The following is a 24,408-nucleotide window of genomic DNA, read 5'->3' as shown; positions in this document are numbered from 1 at the left end:
CGCCAGCCAAGAGAATTCGCGGGCAAGATTATTTATTATTTATTTCTCAGCAACAATTAAATAACTTCCATATAACCATCAACTGAACTCTTTTTTAGCTCTTATTCTAAGTATAAATAAATATAATCTACTTTGATTCCTCTTCCTAAGCATACCCATCCACATGTCTTGCTGCTATGCCGTCCTCTAAATTCCCGCAGATCCAACCAGGCGGCTCCTTGATCGTCGCATGGCAGGTCAAGAACAAGCACATTCTAGTGGTTGGTGGTGGTGAGGTACGTCGCTGCTGCATAATTATATCAGATCCTAAATTTCTAATTGGCCTTCCTTCAAACTAACCCAGCTTTAATGAGAGTGCCTACAGGTAGCAGCCGGCCGCATAGTGCATGCGCTTAATGCCGATGCAAAGGTAACCGTTATCAGCCCATCCTCAGGTCTCAACGATGAGGTCTCCTACCGCATCGCCTCGAAACAAGTCTCGCACATCGACCGCAAATTCGAGCCTCGCGACCTTGATCCCGACGATGATAATGGTGTTGGGGTGGTAGACATGGTGCTCGTTGCCGTCGATGACCCAGAGGCGTCGACGCAGATCTGGAAGCTGTGCAAGGAGCGCAGGATTCCCGCGAATATAGCCGATGTACCATCAGAGTGTGACTTTTACTTTGGAAGCGTGCACCGCGATGGGCCCTTGCAGATCATGGTGAGTACAAATGGGAACGGGCCGAAGTTGGCCAGTATGGTGCGGAAGGAAATTGCGCGGACATTGCCAAGGAACACAGGGGCGGCGATTGAAAACGTTGGCAAGTTGCGGAGGAGGCTTAGAGAGATCGCTTCTTCACACAAAGATGGGCCCAAGAGAATGAAATGGTCAGTCACGTCCAACTTGTTTTGCGTTCATGGTTCAGACACCCCCTTTCCCCCCAACCTCTCTTCTCCATGTTTGTGATTTTATGTCCATCGTTCCCTTTCCATCTGATAGCTGCATAGGATATCACGGATATGCGAAATGTGGAGCCTAGAAGAACTCGTAGAGATGGACGAGGACGATATCGAGACTCTGCTTGGCTACTATCCCTCAGACAAGGTGCCGACGTTCGAACAAGTGCGCCTGGGAGAAAAAGCCAGCTTGACTGCCTTTGACGGGAGTATGGGCTTTAGCTGTTGATAGGGAGCTTTCCCTCCGAATGTATAAATTGTTATTGTATTGGCTGGATAGGTGCGAGTGGAAGTGATTGTATGCTAATGCACATTTACCGGTGCGTATACAAATTCCTAATTGTTTGCAATAATGTGCGGCAAGCCTAAGCATGGTAATGGCGATCTCTTATGGACTGAAGCATGTAAGAGTATAAACTAAATTAGCATGTTCATATTATATGGTGTTGGAGAATTGAAATTTTTATGGGCCTTGTTCATGATCCAACGATCATCATTTCAGCCAAAACCGACAACGGCAAGAGCAGGCAATCGATTATATAAATAGAGAGGTATACATATATGAAAACGCGCGAAATCTAGATAAAAAAAAACGCCAAGCGCATTGACCACAGAGGAGAATAACTAAATAATAAACAAAAACATGATCAAACCAAGGAAGTCTAGGTAGGTGTACAGGGCAAAAGAGGGCGTCGGGTAGACAAAATCCATCAGATGAAAAAGAAAACGAAAAAAACAAACAAGTAGGTAGTAAAAACGTAAGTAGAAACAGAGTGTGCTTGTAAAAGTCGATAGATAGCTTTTCATTCAACGCCCTTTACTGCGTCGCCTGCTACCATTGAAATGGTGTTGAGAAGTAGAACTCCGTGGGCTGGAGGGCGTTTCCTGAGGGATGTACGCAGGCATCCCGAGGCGGCACTCTCCTACCCGGCGGAGGAAGGAATATAAGGCAAGGCGGATGTCGTTGTTGAGGTCGCGGCCGAGCAAATCAATGCAGATCGGGTAGAAAGTTTCAATGTGTTTTTCGAACGTCTCTCGGGGCACACCGGTGTACCCTTCCATAACGTCCACAACGACTGGTCGCCACGCCACGATGTTGCGCTGTTGAGTTTCTTCGTCCAGATGAGCGTAACCGCGAATGATATCCGCGCATAGACTAAAGTACAAACACCATGTTAGCGTTCGGAAATATTGTACTTCCATATTGGAGCTGGAGTGCGAAAACGGAAAAGGAAAGGGAAAAGAAAGACTCACGGGATAAGTGCAGCCTCAGTTTCGGCTCTGCTGTTCTTCCTTTCATCGCCCTCATCATGGTACATGCGGAAGAGAATATTGACATATGTAGCTGCGCTTCCGCTCTCCTGCTTGAGGAGATTGGGAGGCTGTTTCATGAATCCCTGTCGCCACAGCTGCACTCTAAGATCCTTGGCTTCGTTGAACTTCTTCGCGAATTGGTAACTCTTCTTTAAGAGCCCCATGAGCCGCAGAAGCTCCTGACTTGGTATTTGTGCGTAGACGGCATCATTCGAGAAGAGCTCGTGGACGGTTTCAATCATTAGTAACTGCAGCACGCAGTTGGTGATAATACCGTTGAAGAATCGTCGCCGTGCAACCGTTACTACTGCAGGAGGTTGCCCCATTTGGGATTGAGGACGGTAATCTTCAAGTTCAGAAGATGCAGCTGGGGGTGGATGGCTAGCGCTCGATTGGCTATCCTCTGCGTCATGACTTTCCTCATCAAAAGACCTTTTTCCATTAACTTTCGTAGGTGTAGAAGTCGGCGAAAGCCCTCCCTGAGAAGTTCCGTCAGCAGATTCTACGATAGTAGCACTTTCAGCAGTGCGCTTTGGGGTCTCTGGTTCCTTGATAGGCGCTGTGGTGGCTGCAGCAGTAAATAGCTCGTAGGCAGTGGTCTTCTCAAATAATTCCACGAAAGCGCCCACAATTTTGGTCCAATGCTTCTGTTGGAATTTGGAGACGTTCTGCAAGATAAGTTGTTGCAAACAATTGCTACCAATTCGCGCGATCGTGTCGTTCTCTTGGCATATACACAGCGTGAGTAGCTCCAAAAATCGATCTAACATATACTCGAGGGAGTCGAAGTAATGCGTGAACAGAGTAATCATATTACGTAGCGCTTGGATCATTGTGGTTGACAGCCAGACGGACAACTCTTCATGATTCGGCACTTTGGACATTTCCGATTTCGACTGGAGGACAATGAAGATAGGATATAACAGTTGTCTCCAAAGGATATCCCAGAATTCAGGAGGGAAATCTCCTCCATATCGAATTAGAGTCTCGAAGAGATAATTTAATGCCCTATGATTGTCACACATTAGCAAACAAAAATACAATATAAACCGAATATTTTGATATTCTCTTACCTTGATCGAACTTCAAGATCATCGCCGGTCATCAGTACGTCTTGGAAAGCAATCAAGACAGGGTACCAGAATTGCTCCTCTGCCGATTGTCGACTCGGTTGCAGTGGAGCAGTTGGTAGACCATCTTCTCCTTGCCCAGGGCGACGCTGATACAAAGGGCATTCTGGAGTCTTGAGCATTTTAGGAACGGTCGATTTCAACGTTTCAATTGCCTGAAGTGACTTTTTCTGGAACTTCAGATTTTTCGAGAACTCTGTGAGACACACAATGAGGTCTGCAAAGGCGCCTTGGGTGATGATAACGCCAAAACGAGTTGTGTAAACCTGCAGAACATGCTCAAACGCCATGCTAACAATTCCTTCTGTACACAATGGTTAGAAGCTGTTTTAAGAAGCCTAAGTCGCCCCTTTTAACGCATTTTGGAACATACCATAGGGCTCTCGCGCAGCAACACTGAAAACACCAAACATAGTTTTCCACCCAGACCGAATATTATCGCCACGAGCTTGAATCATCTGAATAAGACAGCGAAGTACCATATCCTTAACAGTAACCGCCGTACTGTGGGCCATGACATGCTCAAAGGGTTTCAAGAAATCTTTCTGGAATTGGAATCCGGGTAGTTCTCCCAATTCCATGAACCGCATGGAAAGCTGGCGGAGGGAGTCGAGGGCAAAGAATACGACGGCTGTATTGGTATGGCAGCCAACCTGGTTGAAGTGATCGCCTAGAATATCCCAGATCCTGCTCCATTCGATCCTGACTCGAGTCATGTTGTAGTAACTGATCTCAACAACTTTCTGGAGGCTGTAAGTACGAGGCGAGTCACTTTGGCCAGAAGATTGGATTTCTTGCCAGCTCACGTGGCTAAGCGCGCGAACAAAGTCTACAATGGCATCGTTGGAGAGGTTGGCAGTGTTCGTGAATATTCTGTCAACGCCGCGAATCATCTCTGTCGAGCGACTTTCCATAGCCACCTCTGCACGGTAGGGTGCATTTGCATGATGGATAGAGCGGGGTCGTGGTCGCCGGGATGCTTGAGAATACTTTCTGGCACGCGATGCATCTGCGGTAGACGGTGGAGTAAGCCTAGCCATCGACACATCAGGCAACGCCCCCTCATCCACGCCGTCGGTTAGGAGTTGGAATCTGTCAAGTTGACTTATACAAGTCAAGATTTCTCGCCAAGATTCCTTCAAGTGGTTGCCCTCAGTGATGGCGACGTCAAGCAACACCTTCAACGCTTCCACATTTTTAGCCATCATTTCTCTAAGGTTGCCTAGATTTGTAAATTTCGCCAGCACGGTAACGAAGGCAACGCGAGGAGTTTCCAGGTCGAATTGGCAAGCAATGCGGATAGACAAACGAATTCCCTCCATACAGAGGCGTATCGTGTCCAATTGTTGAGTGTCCTGGACATGCGCTGAAAGACCAGAAAGGAAGGACATCCAAGTTACATTGAACATGGACCCAACATGCCGCGCCGAGGTTGCGGGGATGAAGCGCGAGAGAGCCTCTTTGATTGCAGACTTTCGTTGCGCTCGGATCAAACTCCGATAAAGTTGTTCCGTTTTGTTGGCAATCTCCTCCGATGCTTGCGCATAGCGCTCACCCTGCACATCTCGGCCAACCGTTGCCAAAACCTGCCCTGCCCTAGTAGCTAGTCCCGGTTGTGGTTGCGTTGGAATACCCAGATTAGCAGCATTCTCCCTCTCTGTATTAAGCACGATCTCATTATTAGCGATTTCGTCATAAATACCCGAGAGGTACTCCTCGGGAAGGTCGCTATTGTCATTGATCCCACGATTGTTGTTGATGAAATCCTGTTTGGTCATTCGTCGCCCCTTCATCTTGACGCTATGAAGATCTGTATTTAGCAAGATGACTGAATAGGCAAGGACGTAGGCAGCATCAGCAGTGGCAAAGGCATTGGGATTGCCGGTTAAATAGCGTTCAGCAAATTTAAGCATGAACCGGTCAATTTTCTGCGACTCGCCAGGCAGTCGGAAGCTCTGCAAGAATTGCCGGAGGGCATCCACGAACCGTCGTTTCTTGAAATCCATACAATCAACAAATGCGTGCATAATGGCAATATTTTCCGGATCGCCCTCGCCGAGATACTCTCCAAGCATTGTTTTATCTAATCGGTCATTTCGAATAAGGAAGTTCGCGATATCGACAGGGGAGTTGGATGGGATGAATCCTTCCAAGAGTAAGACCTTGATTCCTCTTTTAGGTTTGAAATTAAATTGCTTGATAGCATTTGTAAGGGCAATTTTCCGTTGCTTTACTTTCTCTATCTGATTGGGATCGTCATCTAATATAGGGGCAGAATGACTTAGTGTAAATTCTCCGTTCTCAGGATTAGGGGAAGTCGCAGGTAAGATAGAGCTTGTGTCTAGAGATTCCCTGGAGCCTCCTATGGAGGATCTAGATTGGACCTCGCGACCGATAGGGTTTTGTTCTTCGAGCTTCCGAGATGACCAAATATCCAATGACCGTAAAATTTGCACTAGACATTCAAGCGCCCGTTGTTTCATGATGTATTCTGGGGGGATATTTTGTGTACCCGCGGGTGTTCCAGTGCTCATTTTGGCAGTAGAGAGAGAGGGTGGAAGTGTCCCTTTTTGATGCCAATCATTATTATTAGGTGTAGTTTTGTTGTGTTCCTGATATTGTTGCTCCTGTATCGCCGTGACTGTCACAGGGGCACTAGACTGTCTCGATAAATGCTCGATAATGCTATTTTCCGTTAATTTAGCAACAGCTTGCTTTTATCAGAGTCCAATATTGACATACCCTTGAAATATATTTTCTAAAGCAGTGCGATCGCAGTCGTAATTTAAATAAATTTCCACCAGCGCTCTTGGATCAGCGGAGAGCCTTTCGAGAATATCCATAAAATACAGTTTTTGAAACATTGGAGAACTTCGCTTTTCCAAAATGGCGAGGTAGATTTCTTTGAGGAAGACCTCAATTTCTTTCTGTGGATATTGTTAGGAATTTAATTAGAAAATACCCAAGGCGAAGTGTGTTAAAGCACTGACCTTGAGCATAACTCTCATATATTTGAGCATGAGCCAAAATATCTCGCAACCAACTTCAAAAACGCGCGGGACAGAACTGGCTCCATTTCTGCTCAGACTTAGACAAAGATGCGGTTTGATGGCTTCTAAAAGCGTCATAGAGTCGGCGGAAGTGCTACTGTGTTTCAAGGTGGAGAGGGGGGAGGTAAAAACGGCGATATGGTTGCTGAGAAGATGTTGAATTAAGTGTAAGGAAAGCAACTTAGATCTCATATTCTGAGACTTAATATCCTGCTGCTGTTCATGAGAAAGGATTTTATGACTGAGTTTGCACAATGCGCGGAAAACGAGGAAGGCGTCTTTCACATATATTTCGTCTACGTCATCGTCGGCGAAAGAGTCCCCTTCCTCGCCAGATACGGACCTGGCTTGCTTCCTGCTGACTTTTGCGCGCGTAACCATCGTTGGAGCATTATCGTTGACCAGAAGAGCATCCTTATTTGTCTCAAAGCTCTGCAGGGTGAGCTTCTCTGTCAAATCTTTGGCGACGGGTTGGTCAGGAACAGGCTGGGAAGCTTCAGACGACGCATCTTGCTCGTTTGGCGAACCACCATTGGCCTGGCTGATTGCGTCGGGCGCCGGGGAGGAATCATCTTGATCTTCCCTATCACGGATCCGAGCCTCCTTAAGATCCAGACGAATGCGGACTCTATCATACACAGTGCCTACCATCTGGGTGAGTGACCCTTGGGCAACTTGCTGGTTTTGACTAGATTTGGAATATATGAAGATATTATATATCTGTCTAACGGCCTTTAGGAGACCAGCTCCGTGGACGACAATTTTGTCATTCAGTACCGCGGCGAGGAGGGACTTAATGATCTGCTGTTGTATTTCAGGTGGGGTAGATTCATTCTCAAAACACGAACAAATTGTTTCGATAGCCCGTTCTATGAGCGGAAGCCGGTTGGGGGCAGTTTGTGGATTTTCGGCGGCCGGGGTCGGCGGGAACGCGAAATAAGAATAGGTGATGAGTTTGCCGATGCAGTCAAGGGCTGTCACCTGTAAAGGTATGCTAAACGTCTTCGTAGCCAGCTGTAACGGGGCAAAGATGACTTCCGGATCAATAGGTCGTTCGTCGGATTGCTTGATGTTCGCACGGGCTTTGGTCACAGCATCTTCCAACTCCGTACTCCGCCGTGCCTCCTTTGAAGACCCGATTGTATCGAGAGCAGTTAGAATGAACACGGCGGAGCTAATTGGCGTGGATCGTTGCGTATTCTGAGTCGCAACGGTGGACCTCGAGTCCGAACGTGTTCTTACATCAGGCGTGCCTGCTCGCGCGTGGAACGGACCTGTTGGGCCACCATCCTCAGTTGATGGAGATTTGACTTCCTCCAGCTCGACCTTATGTACAGAACCCTCAACGCCTTCCTGGCCCTCGGAAGCGTTGTCCACATTATCTGAACTCGGTTCTTCTGCATCTATTTTCTCAGTATCGCTAAACGCTTGCGTCCGCTCGGGACTGCCAGCTGTCGAGAGGTGGGGATCCTTATCCTGCTGCCGAACGGACTCAGGGTCGGGAGAGGTGGCGGTCGGGGAAACATCCATATTTACTTCGTTTTTATTATTAGCGGAGAAGTTTCCCTCTCCATTGCTAGCGGACGACAATGGCGGGGAGCTTGTCCTTGGGGGCAGTTCGTGTTCGTCGTCTTGCAGGCCGCTGCCTACCTGGACAGACTCCGCCGAAGCCGCAGGAGGAACATAATCGAGCTCAGCCATTGAGAGGACAAGCGAGCATAGGGGGGTTGCACGCCACCAAGATAACCGTCCACATCGAAAACTGGAGAATAAAGCAGGAAGTCAGGAGAGACAAAACAACACAGGGTATATGGGGAAGCATAAAAAGCATGAAAAGTCACGACGCGAACTATGCACAGCCAGCGAAATGGAGCCAGATAGCAGCGCCGAGAGCCCTGGTTCTGCGATCACGTGGTTTATTACTCAGCAGCCATACTGACTAATCTGGGGCACCACAAGCGCTATTCCTGAGTGTAGGTAGTTAAAGGAAGAAGCTAATCCTAATTTAGTAGTAGGGGCCCCTTACCTCTGTTTATGTGTCGTTCCAGTCTAGCCGTTCTTGTAACTGCGGTGGTCGAAGGAACGCCGAGCCACACTAAACCCCTTGTGGACCCTGGCGGAAGCTCAAGCTCAACAAAACGCACCACCGCCGTTGCTGACTACACCCACCCCAACACCCACGCTCACTCGCTCTCTCTGTATCTCTGTGCCACGAGATTCTTAACCTCGTTCCTCATTCCATTGTGACTCTGGGGCGCTCAATTGCCCTCTTCGCTGCCCTCCCTTTTCCATAGCTCAAGATGGCTGCCACCGTCATGTCGCGGTCTGCTTCTTGCCGCTCTTTATTGTCCAGAACCGCATCCACCGGTATACGGGAATCACGGCATCTGTATCGCCTCCGCGATGCTGTCCGGTATGTTCCAGTGCCTATCAATTATGATTGTGTGCCTTGAACTGGTTTCTGATTGTTCGCTTCTCTCCCCGTTATAGACCACAATTACCGGCCTATGCGGCCCTTGCCAGATACTATGCCTCCAAATGTAAGCCAGCGTGACGAAATCATATATATATATGTATATATATTGATCGCAAATTTCCATTGGATTATTGTTACTAATATGGATTTCTTGTGTTTTCTGTATCAGCCTACCCCCCACATACAATTATTAGCATGCCTGCGCTATCCCCAACAATGACTGCGGGTAATATCGGGGCGTGGCAGAAAAAGGTTGGAGACGTCCTTGCTCCCGGTGATGTACTAGTGGAGATCGAAACAGACAAAGCCCAGATGGATTTCGAATTTCAAGAAGAAGGGGTTTTGGCAAAAATTCTGAAGGAAGCCGGTGAGAGAGATGTTGCGGTTGGTAATGTAAGTGTGTTTTTGTGATATTATGCAAGAGCGCAATATCTTTCCTTTGTTTCTCTTTCACCTCGGGGTAGACATTATATCCGGAAACTAATATTCTCCACAGCCGATTGCCGTCATGGTCGAAGAGGGGACTGATATTTCATCTTTCGAGTCCTTCTCGCTAGGAGACGCTGGTGGTGAGAAAGCACCAGCTGCGGAGAATGAACCAGCACAACCAAAGGAACCCGAATCCAAACCCGCCCCCACAACCGAAGAATCGAAACCTGTAGCTCAGGAACCAGAGTCGACTGGTGAGAGATTACAATCAAGTCTTGACAGAGTGCCATTTATTGCTCCCGCAGTGAAGGCTCTAGCTTTGGAGCGGGGCGTGCCGCTCAAGGATGTCAAGGGTACTGGTCCTGGTGGGCGAGTTACAAAACAAGATATCGAGAAATATCAGCCCAGCGGCGCTGCTGCGGCCGGTCCAGCTTATGAAGATATCCCTGCCACGTCCATGCGCAAAACCATTGCAAACCGTCTTGTTCAATCCGTCAGAGAAAGCCCACACTACTTCGTAACATCAACCCTTTCCGTTAGCAAACTTCTCAAGCTGCGCAAGGCCCTCAATGCCTCCGCGGATGGTAAATACAAGCTATCCGTCAACGACTTCCTCGTCAAAGCCTGTGCGGCCGCTCTCTTAAAAGTGCCTGCCGTAAACTCGCGCTGGATCGAGGAAAACGGCCAGGTGACCATCCGCCAGCACAAGACGGCAGACATCAGCGTCGCGGTTGCAACGCCCGTCGGCCTCGTCACACCCATCGTCAAGAGCGTCGAGACCCTCGGCCTATCCAGCATCTCCAGCCAAATCAAAGACCTAAGCAAGCGCGCGCGCGAGAACAAGTTGATGCCCGAGGAATACCTCGGCGGCACCTTCACGATTAGCAACATGGGTATGAATCCCGCCGTTGAGCGTTTCACCGCCGTCATCAACCCGCCGCAAGCCGCAATTCTAGCCGTGGGTACGACGCGCAAGGTAGCAGTGCCCGTGGAGGGTGAGGACGAGGGCAGCGCCGCGTCTGTGAAATGGGATGACCAGATTGTGGTGACTGGCAGCTTCGACCATAAGGTTGTTGACGGGGTGGTGGGAGCTGAGTTCATGAGGGAGCTGAAGAATATTGTGGAGAACCCGCTCGAGCTACTTCTCTAAACAAATAAATCCCACTTACCCCTCTTTTTATTTTAATTTTTTAGAAATTTGGCTAGCGACTCAAGTTCAATGATTGAAGTGGGTAGCTGATCTGTCACGAGTGGACACAGCACAGAAAACTTGTTTCTCTTCCCCCTTTCTCTTACAACAACCGAAACAACGCTCCATACCTCTTATCTGGAATTCCAGCGTGTACCAAAAATGTATTCTTGACCATATTTCCCCTACCTATCCTTTCCCCTTGCGTTCTTTCATTATTTTCAGTTCTTTCCTCTACCTTCCCCTTTTTTCCCCCACCATACCTCCCTAGTTATCTCCCGATCTACCTTTGTGCCACTATTTACAGTATGCAGCGAAAAGAATTCTTCTACCCCCAAATACCTAAGTTACTCAGTTCTTTAGAAAATCCAAGTCGCGTATCTACCCTGTCAAAACTTTTCATTCTACGAATATAAAAGTAATAGCTTCAATTCCCACCCCTCCTACTCTCGTCCACTAATTTCGCATATCTGTTATATTTGCAATAGCGTGAATCAACAGCCCATCATTCTCATTTGAGGTGTGTACAGTACATGATTGTGACGCATGTGCTTGTGGAAATATATTTACCGTCCGTTCGTCATCGCCCATACAGCTACAAACTGGCAGTATCCGCAATTGTGTATCCACTGAACCCATGACATAATATTTTTTCCGGGTGGTGATTTTTTCGCAGTTTTTAACAGCCCGTGACCATGACGTCATGACACTCCTCTCCTTTCCATGGAAGCCGTAACGAGAGATAATTCATCAAAATGCAAAATAGCAGCTCTGAGGAAGTACATCTGCTACAAAGACTGCAGGATATATACCTTGGGTACGTAGGTCCTACTTTGCTCATCAATTTCTCCCCTCAGCATCCTCATGCCTATCAAAGACCCCCCATCCCCTCTCATAGCATAGTCACACTCAAAGTTCGAAGTCAGTCAAAGTCACATGGGCAGAGACATATTCCGGATTCATCGTCATTTTGAATAAGTACATCCTACCCTCTCCTCTCCCACCAGGTTTACCCCTGATCCCTACTATCCCATCTGCCAGGTACGAAACAGGACTGCTGTCATCTCTCATCCGACTTAAGCCACATACCTATATCAGCAGCTATATAGCTCATCTTTCCCTCCAAGTCACACAGACAGCTGACAATAAACCTAATAGCTCCCTGCCTATTTATACAAATTCCCCGATCTCGAAGGCATCCAGTACCTCCCTCATCACGCTCATCACTTTTAAACGACAAACTGGATACTACAACCTCGAAGATGTCTTACGCGAAAGCAGTCTCGCACGGTGCTCGACAATCTCCCGAAGAGGTACGTCATTCATCTGCTAACGACAGTGGTCTACTCCTTCATGCATGCACATATATAGATATATATATACTAACAACTAGATAGGCGTAAGTTAACTTAAACACACTTCTCACACGATATGAACCCACCTGAACCAACCTACCACAAAAAAAAAAAACAAAATATATACATCCAACTAACCCAATACCCGCAAAATCAGCGCCGCCCCCCAACCCCGTCAAGTCGAAGTCACCGAAGCAGAGCCAGCAACAACCTCCCTAATCGACGTCGACTCCCCGCATGTCTCCTCCGTTCCCCCCACCTACGAATCCCAGCGCGTAAAGACAAACACCCAAGCCGAGCGCATCGAGCGCGAGCACGAGGAGAAAAAGCGGCGCGAAGAAGCCGAAACAGAAGCCAAGCGTCACGCAGCAAGACACTCCAAGGGGAAAGCGAAAGCAACGAAGAACAAAGCAGTCGCAGCCAAGTCGTGTCTCGCCCGTAACAAGTCGAATCCGGTCGTTTTGGGAAATGCGTTGTTGATCGCTGTTGCGGGTGCTGGGCTGGGGTTTGGCGCATATCAGAAGCATGCTCAGGGTTCGTTGACGTGGCGCGTTGTGGGAGTTTGGTCTGGTGCGGTGGGTGCGGTTGGGGCTGTGGATTATTTTGTTAGCAAGTGAGTCTTTTATGTTTTTGACTTTCAATTTCTTAGTTTTCTTTTCCCCGTCTTTGAGTCGTGCTGACTGGAGTTGTTTGTGTAGATGGTTCTTGCAGAATAAGTATCCACCAAAGTGAAATGCGCGGCTTTTTGGCCTATATCAGCCGTCTTGAAGCACGTATTACCCATATGCACAAATATCTCCTATCTTGCCCGATCGCTTCTATTTCGTCTTCTTTCTGCTTTCTTTTCATGTACTGGAGTTAGTACAGGCAAGGAGGGTTTGGGGATTTGGATCACTGACTTCGTTATTGTGGTTTGCCTTCTTCTAATTCTTTCTTCCAAACATTTCCTTTCCTAAACAATGAGTTGTACCATCTGGGTGATTTCCTGTTATCATTGCTGCATGTATTGCTTTCACTTTGGCTCCAGATAAAATGCATGTGTATCAATTGGTTACCCAGTCCCAGAAAAGGGGGGGAATATTTAGACAAAAGGCCTCGGATGCACATGCGTATACATGTACATACACTTGTATATTTATGGCCGTTACTTGTTTAATATATTTATCGTTATGTCCCATCACATATTGAAAGGGGGAAATCTGATTGTAGCTGTATTTTTTTATTGGAATTCTGAGAGCTTGTATCTCATCGACCAGGCATTTTCTGAAGCGCTGGTAGTTTAGAAAGAGGAAGACGGAAATAATAGGGGCATGGAAGTCAACCCAAATTGTAGACCGAGAGGTTCATTGGAGTTATCTTTCCTCGAGATGTCCAAAGTCAAGGCCAGGAGTTGCCCCGTTCGACATAAAGATATGAAAGCGGTGAAGAGGGTCAGAATATTAATTCCATTGTTTTGGCGATGATGCAAGTGGACAGTTTGCAGATCAGAAAAACCACATTGTGACTATGGACAGGCTCATTTACGCAGATTGCCCCTTCTATCATATACCATCTTGGCCACTGTCATGAACACCCATCAGCTCAATTGAGACTACTCTAGCAAACCCCATACCTTCATTTGTCCTTGGATTCACCTCCCGATTTTGCCGCCAACACCTCATAAATATACCGCACAGAGCTTCTAGTTATCTAGTATCGTCCCCTATCTACGATTTCAAGCACCATGGTCAGTATCCCGTTGTATCTCAAATTTCCTCATTTATTTACTCTTAGAAACTCATATTTTTTTAATATATTTCAGAACTCGTTATTCAACGCGGCGCTAAAGCAGTCCTCTGCGCTCCGCCGCGATCTGGAGGCCTTTGCCGAAGCTCCTACAACAACATCCCCCGCCGTGCAAGGTTCGGACAAAGCCTTACCTCTCCCTCCATGAATATCCAACGTACTGACTATATACTGCCTGTGGATCAGGCCAAATATCCGCCTCCCTCACGTCTTTCTCCCGCACAATCGACGACTACTCCTCTCTCTCCAAACAAGAACTCATCCCGGCCAAGCAGGAACTGGCCTTCGAACGGTTGAAGAACTTCCGCACCGAGCTGGCAGATTACAGGCAATTGTTCGACCGGCTAAGGAAAGAGCGCGAGGATGCTGTACGTACTAAACTGTGGATATATATCCACCCATCTATCCATCAATATAATATTAAACAGTACTGCGCACTTACATCCTATCAACTCAACTAACCAACTCAACCAACAAACAGCAATCCATATCAAACCGCAACGAACTCCTCGGCCGCCGCCCCCACCACGCAGCTACCCCCGAAAACCCCTACGCCCAATCCAACCTCCCCCAATCCTCCCCCTTCTCCAACCCAAACTACCCGCACCACCGCTCCTCGCCGAGTACCAGCGGCTTCGGCGGCGGCCCAACAAACTACGCACGCGAAGACCAAGTCCTACGCGAACAATCCTTCTTTTCCAACACCAACATACAGCTAGACGAGTTTCTCGACAGGGGCCGGGCGGTGCTGGGTGACCTCGGGCAGCAGCGGGAGATACTCAAGGGGACGCAGCGGCGGTTATATAGCGTTGGGAATACGCTCGGGGTAAGCGGGGATACGATACGGACGATTGAGCGGCGGGCGAAGCAGGATAAATGGATATTTTGGGGAGGGGTTGTTGTTTTTTTCTTGTTTTGTTGGGCGGTTCTGCATTTTTTGACGTGAAGGGGGATTTTTGCTGGTTTGTTGCTTTTTATTTTTCTAAGATTCATATATGTATGTATGTATGTATGTATGTGTATGTATACGTCCATGGATCGGGTATCAGTGGATGGTTTGAAGGCTTTGTCTACGTTGTGATTTTCTGATGCTCTCTATTTCTATTTTTTCCTATTTTTGCGGTTTAGTTTGGTACTCGGCATGGGTAATGTAACGCATGTAGTTATCAGTCACTTTTTGCATTTCGCGTCTTTGCTCAGATGCTTCCGCCCTTGCCTACTTCCCTTGCTATACTAATGGCTAGTACGCCCAAAGGAGACGGACCCAGATGAATCCCCATATCTCCTCTATCCTAACCATGTATCTTTTCGAATTTTCACTGGCGATCCCGGGAGATTTGGACGAGCGCAACTCAGAATACACCTTGCGGTCCATTCTGGAGGATGCGTTCCCCAGTCCCCTATACAGTACTTTTACCCAGTAAACCCCCTGAAATGACGACGGCAACAGGGCCTCCATTCCCAGCCAACACCGCTAGAAAAAAAGAAGAAAACAACAAGAAAACCCACTTCAAAAGCTTCCCTCCATCACCCAGTTCAATTAAATCAATAAAAATAAGAAATATCCACCAAACCTCCAACAATGCTCGTCGCAATCCCACAACCCTGGCTCTCCTGACTCTCAGCGCCAGCGTCATCGCCGACTCATCCGACTCGTCCTGCTACTTCTGCTACAAGGGCTCTCCCAGCAATGGAAAGGGACAGTTCCCAACATGGATACAAGTACTACCATACCGCCAATGACATGGAGTGCTGGAGATCGACGCATCCGATGAACGATTGTTTTACGGAGTGTTGCGAAAAGGGGGGAAAGAAGGCTTGGGTTTTCCGTGCAGTACTTCGTATGGCTGTTGAGGCATATTTTTTTATTTTCTTTTCGTGCCTTGTGTTGTTGTCCTGTGCTGGGTTTAGTTGGATTCGGGGATATATCTGAGTGATGTTGTCTCGGCGGAAATTCATTACGAACTCAAATAAGAGAGAATAGCTGCCAATATTCTTCGGGGAAACGGTATAGCGAATCTAAACTTGCAGGCGTTCATATGCCTAGTTAATAGTTTTGAATCTCTGCCTGGCAAATACCTTTTTGTAGAAATATACCACGTCGAGCTTCTTGAACAGACAAAGGACGTCACGATGTATTAGATAGAGCTCGAGGGCCTAGTAGGGGATTTCTACTGCTCCGAACCAAGCACACCAGAACAGGGGCTTTATCATGCATGCACAACGAACAAGGGTGAATAGCTTCTGCCGGGTTTTCATCAAAAGCCCTGCCTGGGATCAGAAGCAGATCACCCTAGACATCGTGGCCAGGTGTAGAGCTTTCGCAGGATAATACCCCGAACGCAGGGGAGAGTGAGCATGGTTTCAAGGTAGAGCTCAATATTTAGCTTGATCCCCTCGCTGAGAGGATGTTCGAATGAACCTGTGCCCTGTGCCAGAGGGTAACGTTTTCTTTAGAATCGAGTGTAGGATGTCGTTGGTTGACAAGGCCAGTGATTGGGGAATGCGTGTATTGGAAGCAGTGGTTGTAAGAGACATAAACATAACTATGAGACTCTCACATGAACAGTGTGGGGAACTCACAGGGTAATATATAGCTTTTGACACGCTGGATATAGATAGCTATATAGGTATAGATATATATATATCTATAGATGCAATGCTCCTGTGTCCTGACTCTTTCCCAATCCGGCCGAGGAAACGTTGCTGCTTACCTAATCCACCTGCCGATGCAGCCGCAGTCCCGGCAACTTTTCTGCAACATTTTTCTTTTATCTTCAACGCCAGCTTCAGCTTCATCTTTACTTCACACGTCTCCAACTCCACCGCTTCTTGCTTCTTGCTTCCTGCTTCTACCCACCCCCGCCTCAATCGCCTTCTTCGTTCTTAATATCCTATATTTCCTACCCTACAGCCACAATGTTTGCCGCACGAAGAGCTTTTGGCTTTGCCCAGCGCCGAGCTTTCTCCGTCTCTGCGCAACAGGTAAATCGCCTGTCTACTATATCCACGCTGGAGTCTCAGGAAAGAACTCGATGCTAACAACCTGTTTTTCTGGTTAAAATAGTCTTCTAAAGTCACTGTCCTCGGTGCTGCTGGTGGCATTGGCCAGCCATTGTCGCTGTTGATGAAACTTAATCCTCGCGTTACCCAGCTTGCTCTGTACGATATCCGGGGAGGACCAGGTATGACTGAACACCAAACACCACCCAATTGGCTCTATAAAGGAGAAAATTCAATGCTGGGGATTTCATAAGATCATAACCCAATCCATGGCAAAACATTGAATGGAAACACGTGCTGATGTGCTTTTGTCTTACTTTTTTGTTTGCGTCTGTCTAGGTGTTGCCGCGGATCTTAGCCACATCAACACAAACAGCACCGTTACCGGCTATGACCCTACTCCCTCTGGTCTTCGGGAGGCCCTGAAGGATGCTGAAATCGTCCTCATCCCCGCTGGTGTTCCTCGCAAGCCTGGCATGACCCGTGACGGTATGATATTTCCTCAGCACAACGACAACAGGAACCACTACTTCCTTCTGATACAAATGTTGATATTGACCGCTCCTCGGCCTTGTTAGATCTATTCAACACCAACGCCTCCATCGTCCGTGACTTGGCCAAGGCTGCTGCTGAAGCTTCTCCCAATGCCAACATCCTCGTCATCTCTAACCCCGTACGTATCTAATCTCCCTTACCCACCATGCGGTAATATTCCCCTTCCGCGAGGGATTGGTAGTTCTAACCCCGAATTTTCCGCCAGGTCAACTCCACCGTCCCAATCGTCGCGGAGGTCTTCAAGGCCAGAAACGTCTACAACCCCAAGCGCCTTTTCGGCGTCACCACCCTTGACGTCGTCCGTGCGTCCCGCTTCATCTCCCAAGTCAAGGGCACCGACCCCGCCAACGAGAACGTCACCGTCGTCGGTGGCCACTCCGGCGTCACCATCGTCCCTCTAATCTCCCAATCCAACCACCCCGACATCTCCGGCGAGAAGCTCGACGCCCTCGTCAACCGCATCCAATTCGGTGGCGACGAAGTCGTCAAGGCTAAGGACGGCGCTGGCTCCGCCACCCTCTCCATGGCCATGGCCGGTGCCCGGTTCGCCGAGAGCCTGCTCAAGGCCTCCCAAGGCGTCAAAGACGTCGTCGAGCCCACCTTCGTCGAGAGCCCGCTCTACAAGGACCAGGGCGTCAACTTCTTCGCCTCCAACGTCCGCCTCGGACCTAATGGTGTCGAGGAGATCCTGCCCATCGGCAAGGTCTCCGCGCACGAGCAGAAGCTCGTTGATGCCTGCCTGGTTGATCTGAAGAAGAATATTGCCAAGGGTGTTGAGTTCGTTAAGAACAACCCATAAACGATGGAATGTGAATGTTTTTTATTTTACTTTTATTTTTTAATACCTGTCACCCTAGTTTCTCACTTTACTCTCTCTCTCTCTCTCTCTCTCTCTCTCCCTCCCTCTCTCTCTCTCTCTCGTCCCCTTCTACATTAGACGCTTCTAAACCTCGGCCCCCTCTGCCCCAACTGTACACCACCCTCTAAAAAGATAAAATAAAATAACAATTTTAATAAAAGGCTTTTTAAAAATTCAAATCAATTAGGAAGAGAAAAAATGAAGGAAAAACTGGTTGATGAATTTCAAACATTATTTCTCTCTTCTTTCTTTCTTTTTTATTTTTTACTGGCCATTTAAATGGAAAACATTCCTTTCTCAGTTCTTTTCTATTTCCTTAGATCTGGTGTGTTTTAGCGATTAGAACTTCTTCAGCGAGTGAGAATATGTTCCGTTCCTTAGGGTGGATGTGGCAGGTTTTGTGTGTGTGTGCGTGTGTGTGACGTTTACGCATCGTCTGAAAATATATTTCTCTGTATATATATGTATTCATATTCCTATGAAAATAATGCGGGCCCTCTTTGTCCTGTCTTCTTTTCTACTTGCTGCTGTAGGTGCTTCGCTTAATATCGAAGATCATGGGTAGATGGATATGTGTTGTAATTAATTGGATGGTGTTGTAGTTGGAAGAAAGGGGGCAAAAATGGGAAAGAAAGAAAAAAATCCAGAAAAAAAGAGCCATTGTTCAAAATTAGATAAGAGAGACCCAGTGGCCGTGAAAATTAGAACTAAAAATAGGGGTGAGGAAGGGATGGATGGATGGATGGGATGGGAAAAACGAAGACATATATGTGTTATATTCAAATCGTCATAGGAGATATCAAAGTAGATATTGTAGAAACAGATAATGGCAAAGATATTTAAATATACGTTTTTATTACGGGTGACATTTCCCAGACGATATTAGGAGGAAAAAAAAGTAAATGGGTTCTATTTCGCTCTTGTTGTCTTTTCTTTGTCTCGTTTATCTTCCTTGGTGTTTTTGTCTTTTGTTACTGGGAAGCGGAGCGGAGCGGAGTGTTTGATGGAGCCGAAGAGGGCTTGGAGGAAGAGGCGAGGGAATAAACAACAAGTTTTGGGAACAGAAGCAAGACGGGGCAGCTACGCGATCTATGAATCAACATCGGGGGAGCGGGAAACGTAGACAGGGCAACTAAGGGGTCATTATCATATCATAATCATGATATAGGGTATGGTATGGTATGGTCAGACGGAGAGTGAGTAGGGAGAAAGGGGGCCAAGATCGGATTAAAAACGAAGTGTTAAAAAGCAAGATGTTTCCAAGATCGAAACCATAAATTAAAAACTGGGGTGAAAAAAAAAAAAAAAAAAAAAGGGACACTTTATCCATCTTCACATTCGCCACAAAATTTTAAGAAGTCATGAAATGTTTCGAAATAAAAAAATTTAAACTTCAGGCAAAAAGAAGATACGAAAGCAAGAAAATATGCCAAAAATTAGTTGTTACAAACCTGATGTAGCAGACGGAAATACGGAAATAGACAAAATATTACCAATGATTTCATTCGGAGAAGCAAACGGAGAGATTAGAGCGAAAAAGCCGGGTATTGACAAGGAATGCGCGAGAAGAAAGCTGATTGGTATTTTATGTATAGCTTCGCATGGCATCGATGTAGCCCGTTCCGCCTTTAAGGTCCTGGTCGAACGTTTCTGCTACATCAAGGACGCGGGAGATATGTTCCATGGAGAGAGGGGTATTTTCGTTCAGGGCGAGCGCCTGAGCTGTGCGGACGGAATTTTTGATCTGTTTGCCGGACGGAATCGTTGATGTTAGCTATAACATGTACACATTTGAAAGTTTGGATGAAAAGAAATAATATTGAAAACTTTACCTGTCTACCATTCAAGTTATGTCTAGCGAGAGAGTCATAATCCGCCTCCGTGAACGGGACAACTGTCACCCCATCCTTAACCCTAACTCTATCGAGGAACATCTTCCATACAGTCCGCTTGGCCTTGAGCGTCAGGTCGCCATATCGGAGCGCAACGTGAATCCGTGACTGGAACGCATCATCAAAGGTCTCGACACGATTAGTGGTCAGGAATAAGATCCCCTGGAAGTATTCGAGGAGGCGCAGGAAGATGCTGACGAGCGCGTTGCGGTGGATGTCGTGGATGGTGCGCTTTTCAAGGAATACGTCCGCCTCGTCGAGGAGTAGTACGGCACCCCATGAATGTGCGATGTCCAGAATCTTGTTCAGCTCCCCTTCCAGAGTTCGTGAATCCGTGCCCAGTTCGCCGGCGCTAACCATGTAGAGCGGGCGCATAAGGAGTTCTGCGATGCCTTCTGCTGTGAGAGTTTTACCTGTACCCGGTGGGCCGTGGAGAACTGCTACAAGGCCCTTGCCCTTACCCTGAATCACATCGTCGATATTTTCAGCGGCGTGGAAGGTGTGGGATTCCACGAGCGCTTTGACAATCGATTTCTGATTGTCGGGGAGGACCAGGGAGTCGAAAGCGCCCGAATTCCACTCGATGTCTTTGATGCCAGAAACAGTGAATTCCAACCAGAGTTTCTCGCTGAAAGCAAACCCGAGAACGACAGGGCTTGCGATCAAGAGTTCCTCGTCGGAAAATTCAAATTTCCCACCTGCCTGGTCCTTACCGGCAATCTTGTCAAGGTCTTCTTTGACAATTTCATCGCCGTCCTCATCACACTCAACCTCGACGATACATGGGTTCCCGCATGCATCTTCGACCAATTTGAGTCTCAATTTGGGCCTATCGTCCTTAGATTCGTGATCTGATTCCGATCTAGACCCGGCACAACAGCAACAATCATCCGATCCGCTTTCACAGTCAGATTCGTCGATCAAGTCCGGGTCTTTTGGTTTCACGGTGCTGATAGGATAGTTTGGATTAATTCGACGGTGAATAGCTGGATCAACCATGACCCGCCCGTTGATATTAACCTTGATTATCGATCTCCTCTTCTTGTAGAAAGCCATACCCTTGTGGAAACGGTAATTCACACCCTGGAGTGTCACGAATTTTTTGCCACGTTCCACGAGCTTCGCTTTCAAACCTTCTGGGTCTCGATGGTATTTCAATGGATAGCAAGCAAGGGTCGAAATCTTGCGGGACCCCTTGAATGACTCAACCTCAACAGACATGGTGCCCATGCCGAATGACTTTCCATCGTACTCGAGATAGCGGCCTTCAATATCATACCACTGTCCCTTCATGAAAGAGCTTTCCTTGGAAGCGTATTCGATTTTGAAAGCACGAGGCTCATCGGGATTGGAATAAGTCGGAGTGTAGGCAACGGTGTTCGGCTTGAAAAGGGCCCATAGAAGATCAAAGGTAATCATGTTCGACTCGAGGAGGGGATACAGTGTTTTTTTCGTTTCGGCGTAGTCGTTGTCAAGATATTTCACCAAGACCTTCAAGTGAGCGCATTTTGTCGCAGCTAGCCGCTTGGCTCTCTTCTTCTTCTCCGATTTCGCGAGAGCCTTCAACTCCTTGATGTACTCCCGAGACTCTTCCAGGTACAAAAACAGCATATTAGGGTCAACAACAGGGGTCTCCTGCACTAACGAAACACCCTTTACACCGTCCATGACGTGGGCCAGGGCCTCACGCAGAGGTTTGCTCTTGATATCTACTACAGTTTCCGTGTATTTATTCTCCCAGTCAAATTTGCGACGGACAGTAAAAATATACTGGTCCCACTCGTTTGCGTCAGGATCGTCCACAGTTTCCGTTAGCTTGTAATTATGTATGGTGTCATCCCAAACTGTATTTTTGTTATTGATAATGTGTTAGCATGTAATCAACAAGCATTGTTGGGAGTGGTGGCAGAGGATATGGGGGACCTTACGTTCGTCCACACGCTTGAAAGCAACCTTCGACGCACGCTTTCGCTTTTTGGACTTATTCTGGAGTTGATTACGTTGTGAAGCTAGGCAAGAGTTAGTGTTGGCGGCTCCCTACCAGGAACCTGTCTTACACGAAGGAGTATTTGTGGGCAGTTCTTACTCTGCTTCAAACGGAGGGCCGCTAGCTTTTGCTGCGTAGCTCGGAGCTGCTCTTCCAAAGCCTCAACATCACTTTCATCATCGGTTTCATCATCCTGAGATTTTCGGGCTTTCCTGGCCTTCTTTTTGGCTCTGGCCCTTTTCTGCTTCTTGGTAGGCTTGTCCTCTATTTCCGATTCCTCCTCTTCGCTTTCCGACTCGTCCTCACTCGTAGAGGCCACTTGCTTGCGGGCCTTAGCTTTCTTCCTCTCCTTCTCCTTGGCGCGTTTCTTCTTCTTTTTGTGAGAATCCAAGTTAGGCGATTCCGAGTCTGAGTCTGAAGAGTCCGAAGACGAGGAACTAGAGCTTGATGAAGATGAACTGTCACTCTCACTGCTCGACGAATCCATCCCCTTCTTCGATTTCTTCTTGTCCTTTTGCTTCTTCTGAGCCTTGGACTTTACGTTGGTATGCTTTTTGCAGGACGTTTTCTTCGGAGCAGAGTCTGGAGCTGGCGGAGACGACTTTAGCTCTGTCGTTGTGGAGGTTGCCACTGGGGAACTTTCCACTTCTTGTTTCGTCTCCGTAGCATCGGCTTTACCGGACGAAGTAGCTACCTGATCGGCCATTGTGGACAATAATATCTCGTCTTGGATGTTATCTGCCTGTCGGGGAGAGCCTGAAGGGGAAGGGGAGGCGGGAGTGAAGACGGGGGTGATGCTGGGATCGCGGGAATCTGTGTCAGAGCTGGATTTCTGCGTTATACCGGAGGTCGAGGGGGATAATAGGTCGGGGATTTTTGTAGATTGCTCTTTTATTGGAAGGCCCGGCATCTAAAGAGCCAAGAGCTGGAGTGACAGTCAGAGAGCAAGGAATGAGGAGATAGAACAGACGGATCGCGCAAGGTATTATATGAGTGAGTAAGAAAAATCGAGAGGGCAACTGAACAGCAAAGTCACGGCGGAAGAGAGAGATGGAAATCTGACAGTTTAATGTAGTCGTTTGTTGGCGGAGGATCTAACCTTAATAATATATATATATATATATATATACTTGCGGAAGAGAGCGGTGAAGAAGAAGAGACAAATGTAGCTAAGGAGATGGATAGATAGATAGAACGACAACAGCAAACAACTTCCGGAATCACCCAAGAAGTAGCAGATGAGGTGGAGGAATGCGGCAGGATGCCGTGAGCCAATAAATAGGAAACTGAATTTCCTGAGAAATTTCCACGCGAACGCACCTATTCTCTTTATATGTATGTCTGTCTGGCGTCCGCGAGCATCAAGGCAGCAGCGACGACGGCAGCCCAACAACAAGAATGACTCAATGAGGCACAGGGAAAAAGCACAGAACCAAAGGCTGCGTCAGCAGCGGGAGGTGAATTGTCAAGCGGCAGCGGTTGCCTGGGGAGAAGTTGGAAGAATTGTGGTAGATTTGGGTGTCGGGGAGAGCTGGTTCGGGGAAAAAGGGACGACGACGATGGGATGATGCGCAAGGACCAAGACCAGAGCCAGCGAGCGCATGGACAGTAGTGACGGTAGTAAGTTAGTAGTGGACACTGGACAGGGCCGAATCGCTGCAAGTGAGTGGCGCTGGGTGGACGAATGCCGGGAAGCTTCAAGCATAACCAATGCGCGCTGAGTGAGTGGCTGCGGACCAGAACTCGACTTGGCCCCGTTAGACAGACATAATAGAGGCGAGGCTGCGCTAGATTCCCGCCAATAATTCGAAAATACTTCGCCCTGTCCATCCTTTGCTAGCCACCATATCATATCCTATGAATGATGAATGCTAAATGGAGTTGATTTGTTGCAAAGTTGCTGTTGCTATTGCGTAGGGCGAGTGGAGCAATGGACCATAGACCATGGATGGATGTACTAGCGTGTCACGAGGAGGTACCGTGAGGCTGCTGGTCCACTAAGCTGGTACAAGTAGGTGACATGGGAGTACCTAGTTACCTACCATGACGCCAATAATCTGTGCTGTGTGCAACGGAAATAATTGAGATGCAAAACGATAAACCTGAAATATCGGCAGCTCATCCTCCTGCCCTGCTTCGAGCCAATTAATGTCAATCACTGTCAATCAATCACCATTCTACTCTGTAGTTATCTGTCTGGCGATTTTGTCTTCCATGGATTGAGGCTCCTTCGGTTAGGGCAAAAACCCCGATTTGGCAACTCCCATCTCAACCTCAACCCAAGGGTCAGTCCTCGACAATTCCGCCTCTATCACATCGGTATATCCCCATATCCTCAGGCTATGCGCTTGTCACATTCCCCAGCAGCAATTGTGACGGTGACGGGCAACATACCACACACTCAGGTTACTCCCGAATTGACCATCAGAGACCGCCTGCGACAGC

The 24,408-nt window shown here is 47.7% G+C and overlaps 7 protein-coding genes across 7 annotated transcripts; 5 read left to right on the top strand and 2 right to left on the bottom strand.

Moving 5' to 3' along the window:
• Nucleotides 1-16: 16 nt before the first annotated feature.
• BDBG_05734 (guanyl-nucleotide exchange factor) lies at nucleotides 17-8,468 on the bottom strand. Its single transcript, XM_002624180.2, has 6 exons — nucleotides 6,374-8,468; nucleotides 6,126-6,310; nucleotides 3,757-6,068; nucleotides 3,327-3,687; nucleotides 2,194-3,261; nucleotides 17-2,095 (listed from the first exon to the last, which is right to left on the bottom strand). The coding sequence occupies exons 1-6, from the start codon at nucleotides 8,132-8,134 to the stop codon at nucleotides 1,747-1,749; spliced, it is 6,036 nt and encodes a 2,011-aa protein (XP_002624226.1). The 5' UTR covers nucleotides 8,135-8,468; the 3' UTR covers nucleotides 17-1,746.
• Nucleotides 46-1,635, top strand: BDBG_05735 (siroheme synthase Met8). Its single transcript, XM_002624181.2, has 3 exons — nucleotides 46-275; nucleotides 365-870; nucleotides 991-1,635. The coding sequence occupies exons 1-3, from the start codon at nucleotides 177-179 to the stop codon at nucleotides 1,166-1,168; spliced, it is 783 nt and encodes a 260-aa protein (XP_002624227.1). The 5' UTR covers nucleotides 46-176; the 3' UTR covers nucleotides 1,169-1,635.
• A 112-nt stretch (nucleotides 8,469-8,580) lies between the features above and the next one.
• Nucleotides 8,581-10,964, top strand: BDBG_05733 (pyruvate dehydrogenase E2 component (dihydrolipoamide acetyltransferase)). Its single transcript, XM_002624179.2, has 4 exons — nucleotides 8,581-8,846; nucleotides 8,924-8,973; nucleotides 9,079-9,302; nucleotides 9,406-10,964. The coding sequence occupies exons 1-4, from the start codon at nucleotides 8,734-8,736 to the stop codon at nucleotides 10,486-10,488; spliced, it is 1,470 nt and encodes a 489-aa protein (XP_002624225.1). The 5' UTR covers nucleotides 8,581-8,733; the 3' UTR covers nucleotides 10,489-10,964.
• Nucleotides 10,965-11,282: 318 nt separating this feature from the next.
• On the top strand, nucleotides 11,283-12,604 carry BDBG_05732 (uncharacterized protein; the record flags this gene model as incomplete). The annotated part of the gene is made up of 4 exons (XM_031722291.1): nucleotides 11,283-11,344; nucleotides 11,431-11,505; nucleotides 11,686-11,840; nucleotides 12,063-12,604. The coding sequence occupies 4 exons, from the start codon at nucleotides 11,283-11,285 to the stop codon at nucleotides 12,497-12,499; spliced, it is 729 nt and encodes a 242-aa protein (XP_031579135.1). The 3' UTR covers nucleotides 12,500-12,604.
• Nucleotides 12,605-13,272: 668 nt separating this feature from the next.
• On the top strand, nucleotides 13,273-15,698 carry BDBG_05731 (isopenicillin-N N-acyltransferase). The gene is made up of 4 exons (XM_031722290.1): nucleotides 13,273-13,608; nucleotides 13,684-13,783; nucleotides 13,854-14,035; nucleotides 14,149-15,698. The coding sequence occupies exons 1-4, from the start codon at nucleotides 13,606-13,608 to the stop codon at nucleotides 14,611-14,613; spliced, it is 750 nt and encodes a 249-aa protein (XP_031579134.1). The 5' UTR covers nucleotides 13,273-13,605; the 3' UTR covers nucleotides 14,614-15,698.
• Nucleotides 15,699-16,331: 633 nt separating this feature from the next.
• BDBG_05730 (malate dehydrogenase, mitochondrial) lies at nucleotides 16,332-19,002 on the top strand. The gene is made up of 5 exons (XM_002624176.2): nucleotides 16,332-16,652; nucleotides 16,735-16,852; nucleotides 17,010-17,159; nucleotides 17,249-17,343; nucleotides 17,431-19,002. The coding sequence occupies exons 1-5, from the start codon at nucleotides 16,587-16,589 to the stop codon at nucleotides 18,022-18,024; spliced, it is 1,023 nt and encodes a 340-aa protein (XP_002624222.1). The 5' UTR covers nucleotides 16,332-16,586; the 3' UTR covers nucleotides 18,025-19,002.
• On the bottom strand, nucleotides 18,330-24,136 carry BDBG_05729 (AAA family ATPase). The gene is made up of 5 exons (XM_002624175.2): nucleotides 23,284-24,136; nucleotides 22,063-22,888; nucleotides 21,905-21,985; nucleotides 19,917-21,820; nucleotides 18,330-19,828 (listed from the first exon to the last, which is right to left on the bottom strand). Exons 2-5 carry the CDS (start codon nucleotides 22,871-22,873, stop codon nucleotides 19,670-19,672), a joined length of 2,955 nt encoding a protein of 984 aa, XP_002624221.1. The 5' UTR covers nucleotides 22,874-22,888; nucleotides 23,284-24,136; the 3' UTR covers nucleotides 18,330-19,669.
• Nucleotides 24,137-24,408: the final 272 nt, after the last annotated feature.

This window comes from Blastomyces gilchristii (assembly GCF_000003855.2).
Source record: "Blastomyces gilchristii SLH14081 genomic scaffold supercont1.11, whole genome shotgun sequence".
Lineage (NCBI taxonomy): Eukaryota > Fungi > Ascomycota > Eurotiomycetes > Onygenales > Ajellomycetaceae > Blastomyces > Blastomyces gilchristii.
Note: the sequence above shows the minus strand (reverse complement) of the source record. Positions and strands in the feature narration are given on the sequence as shown.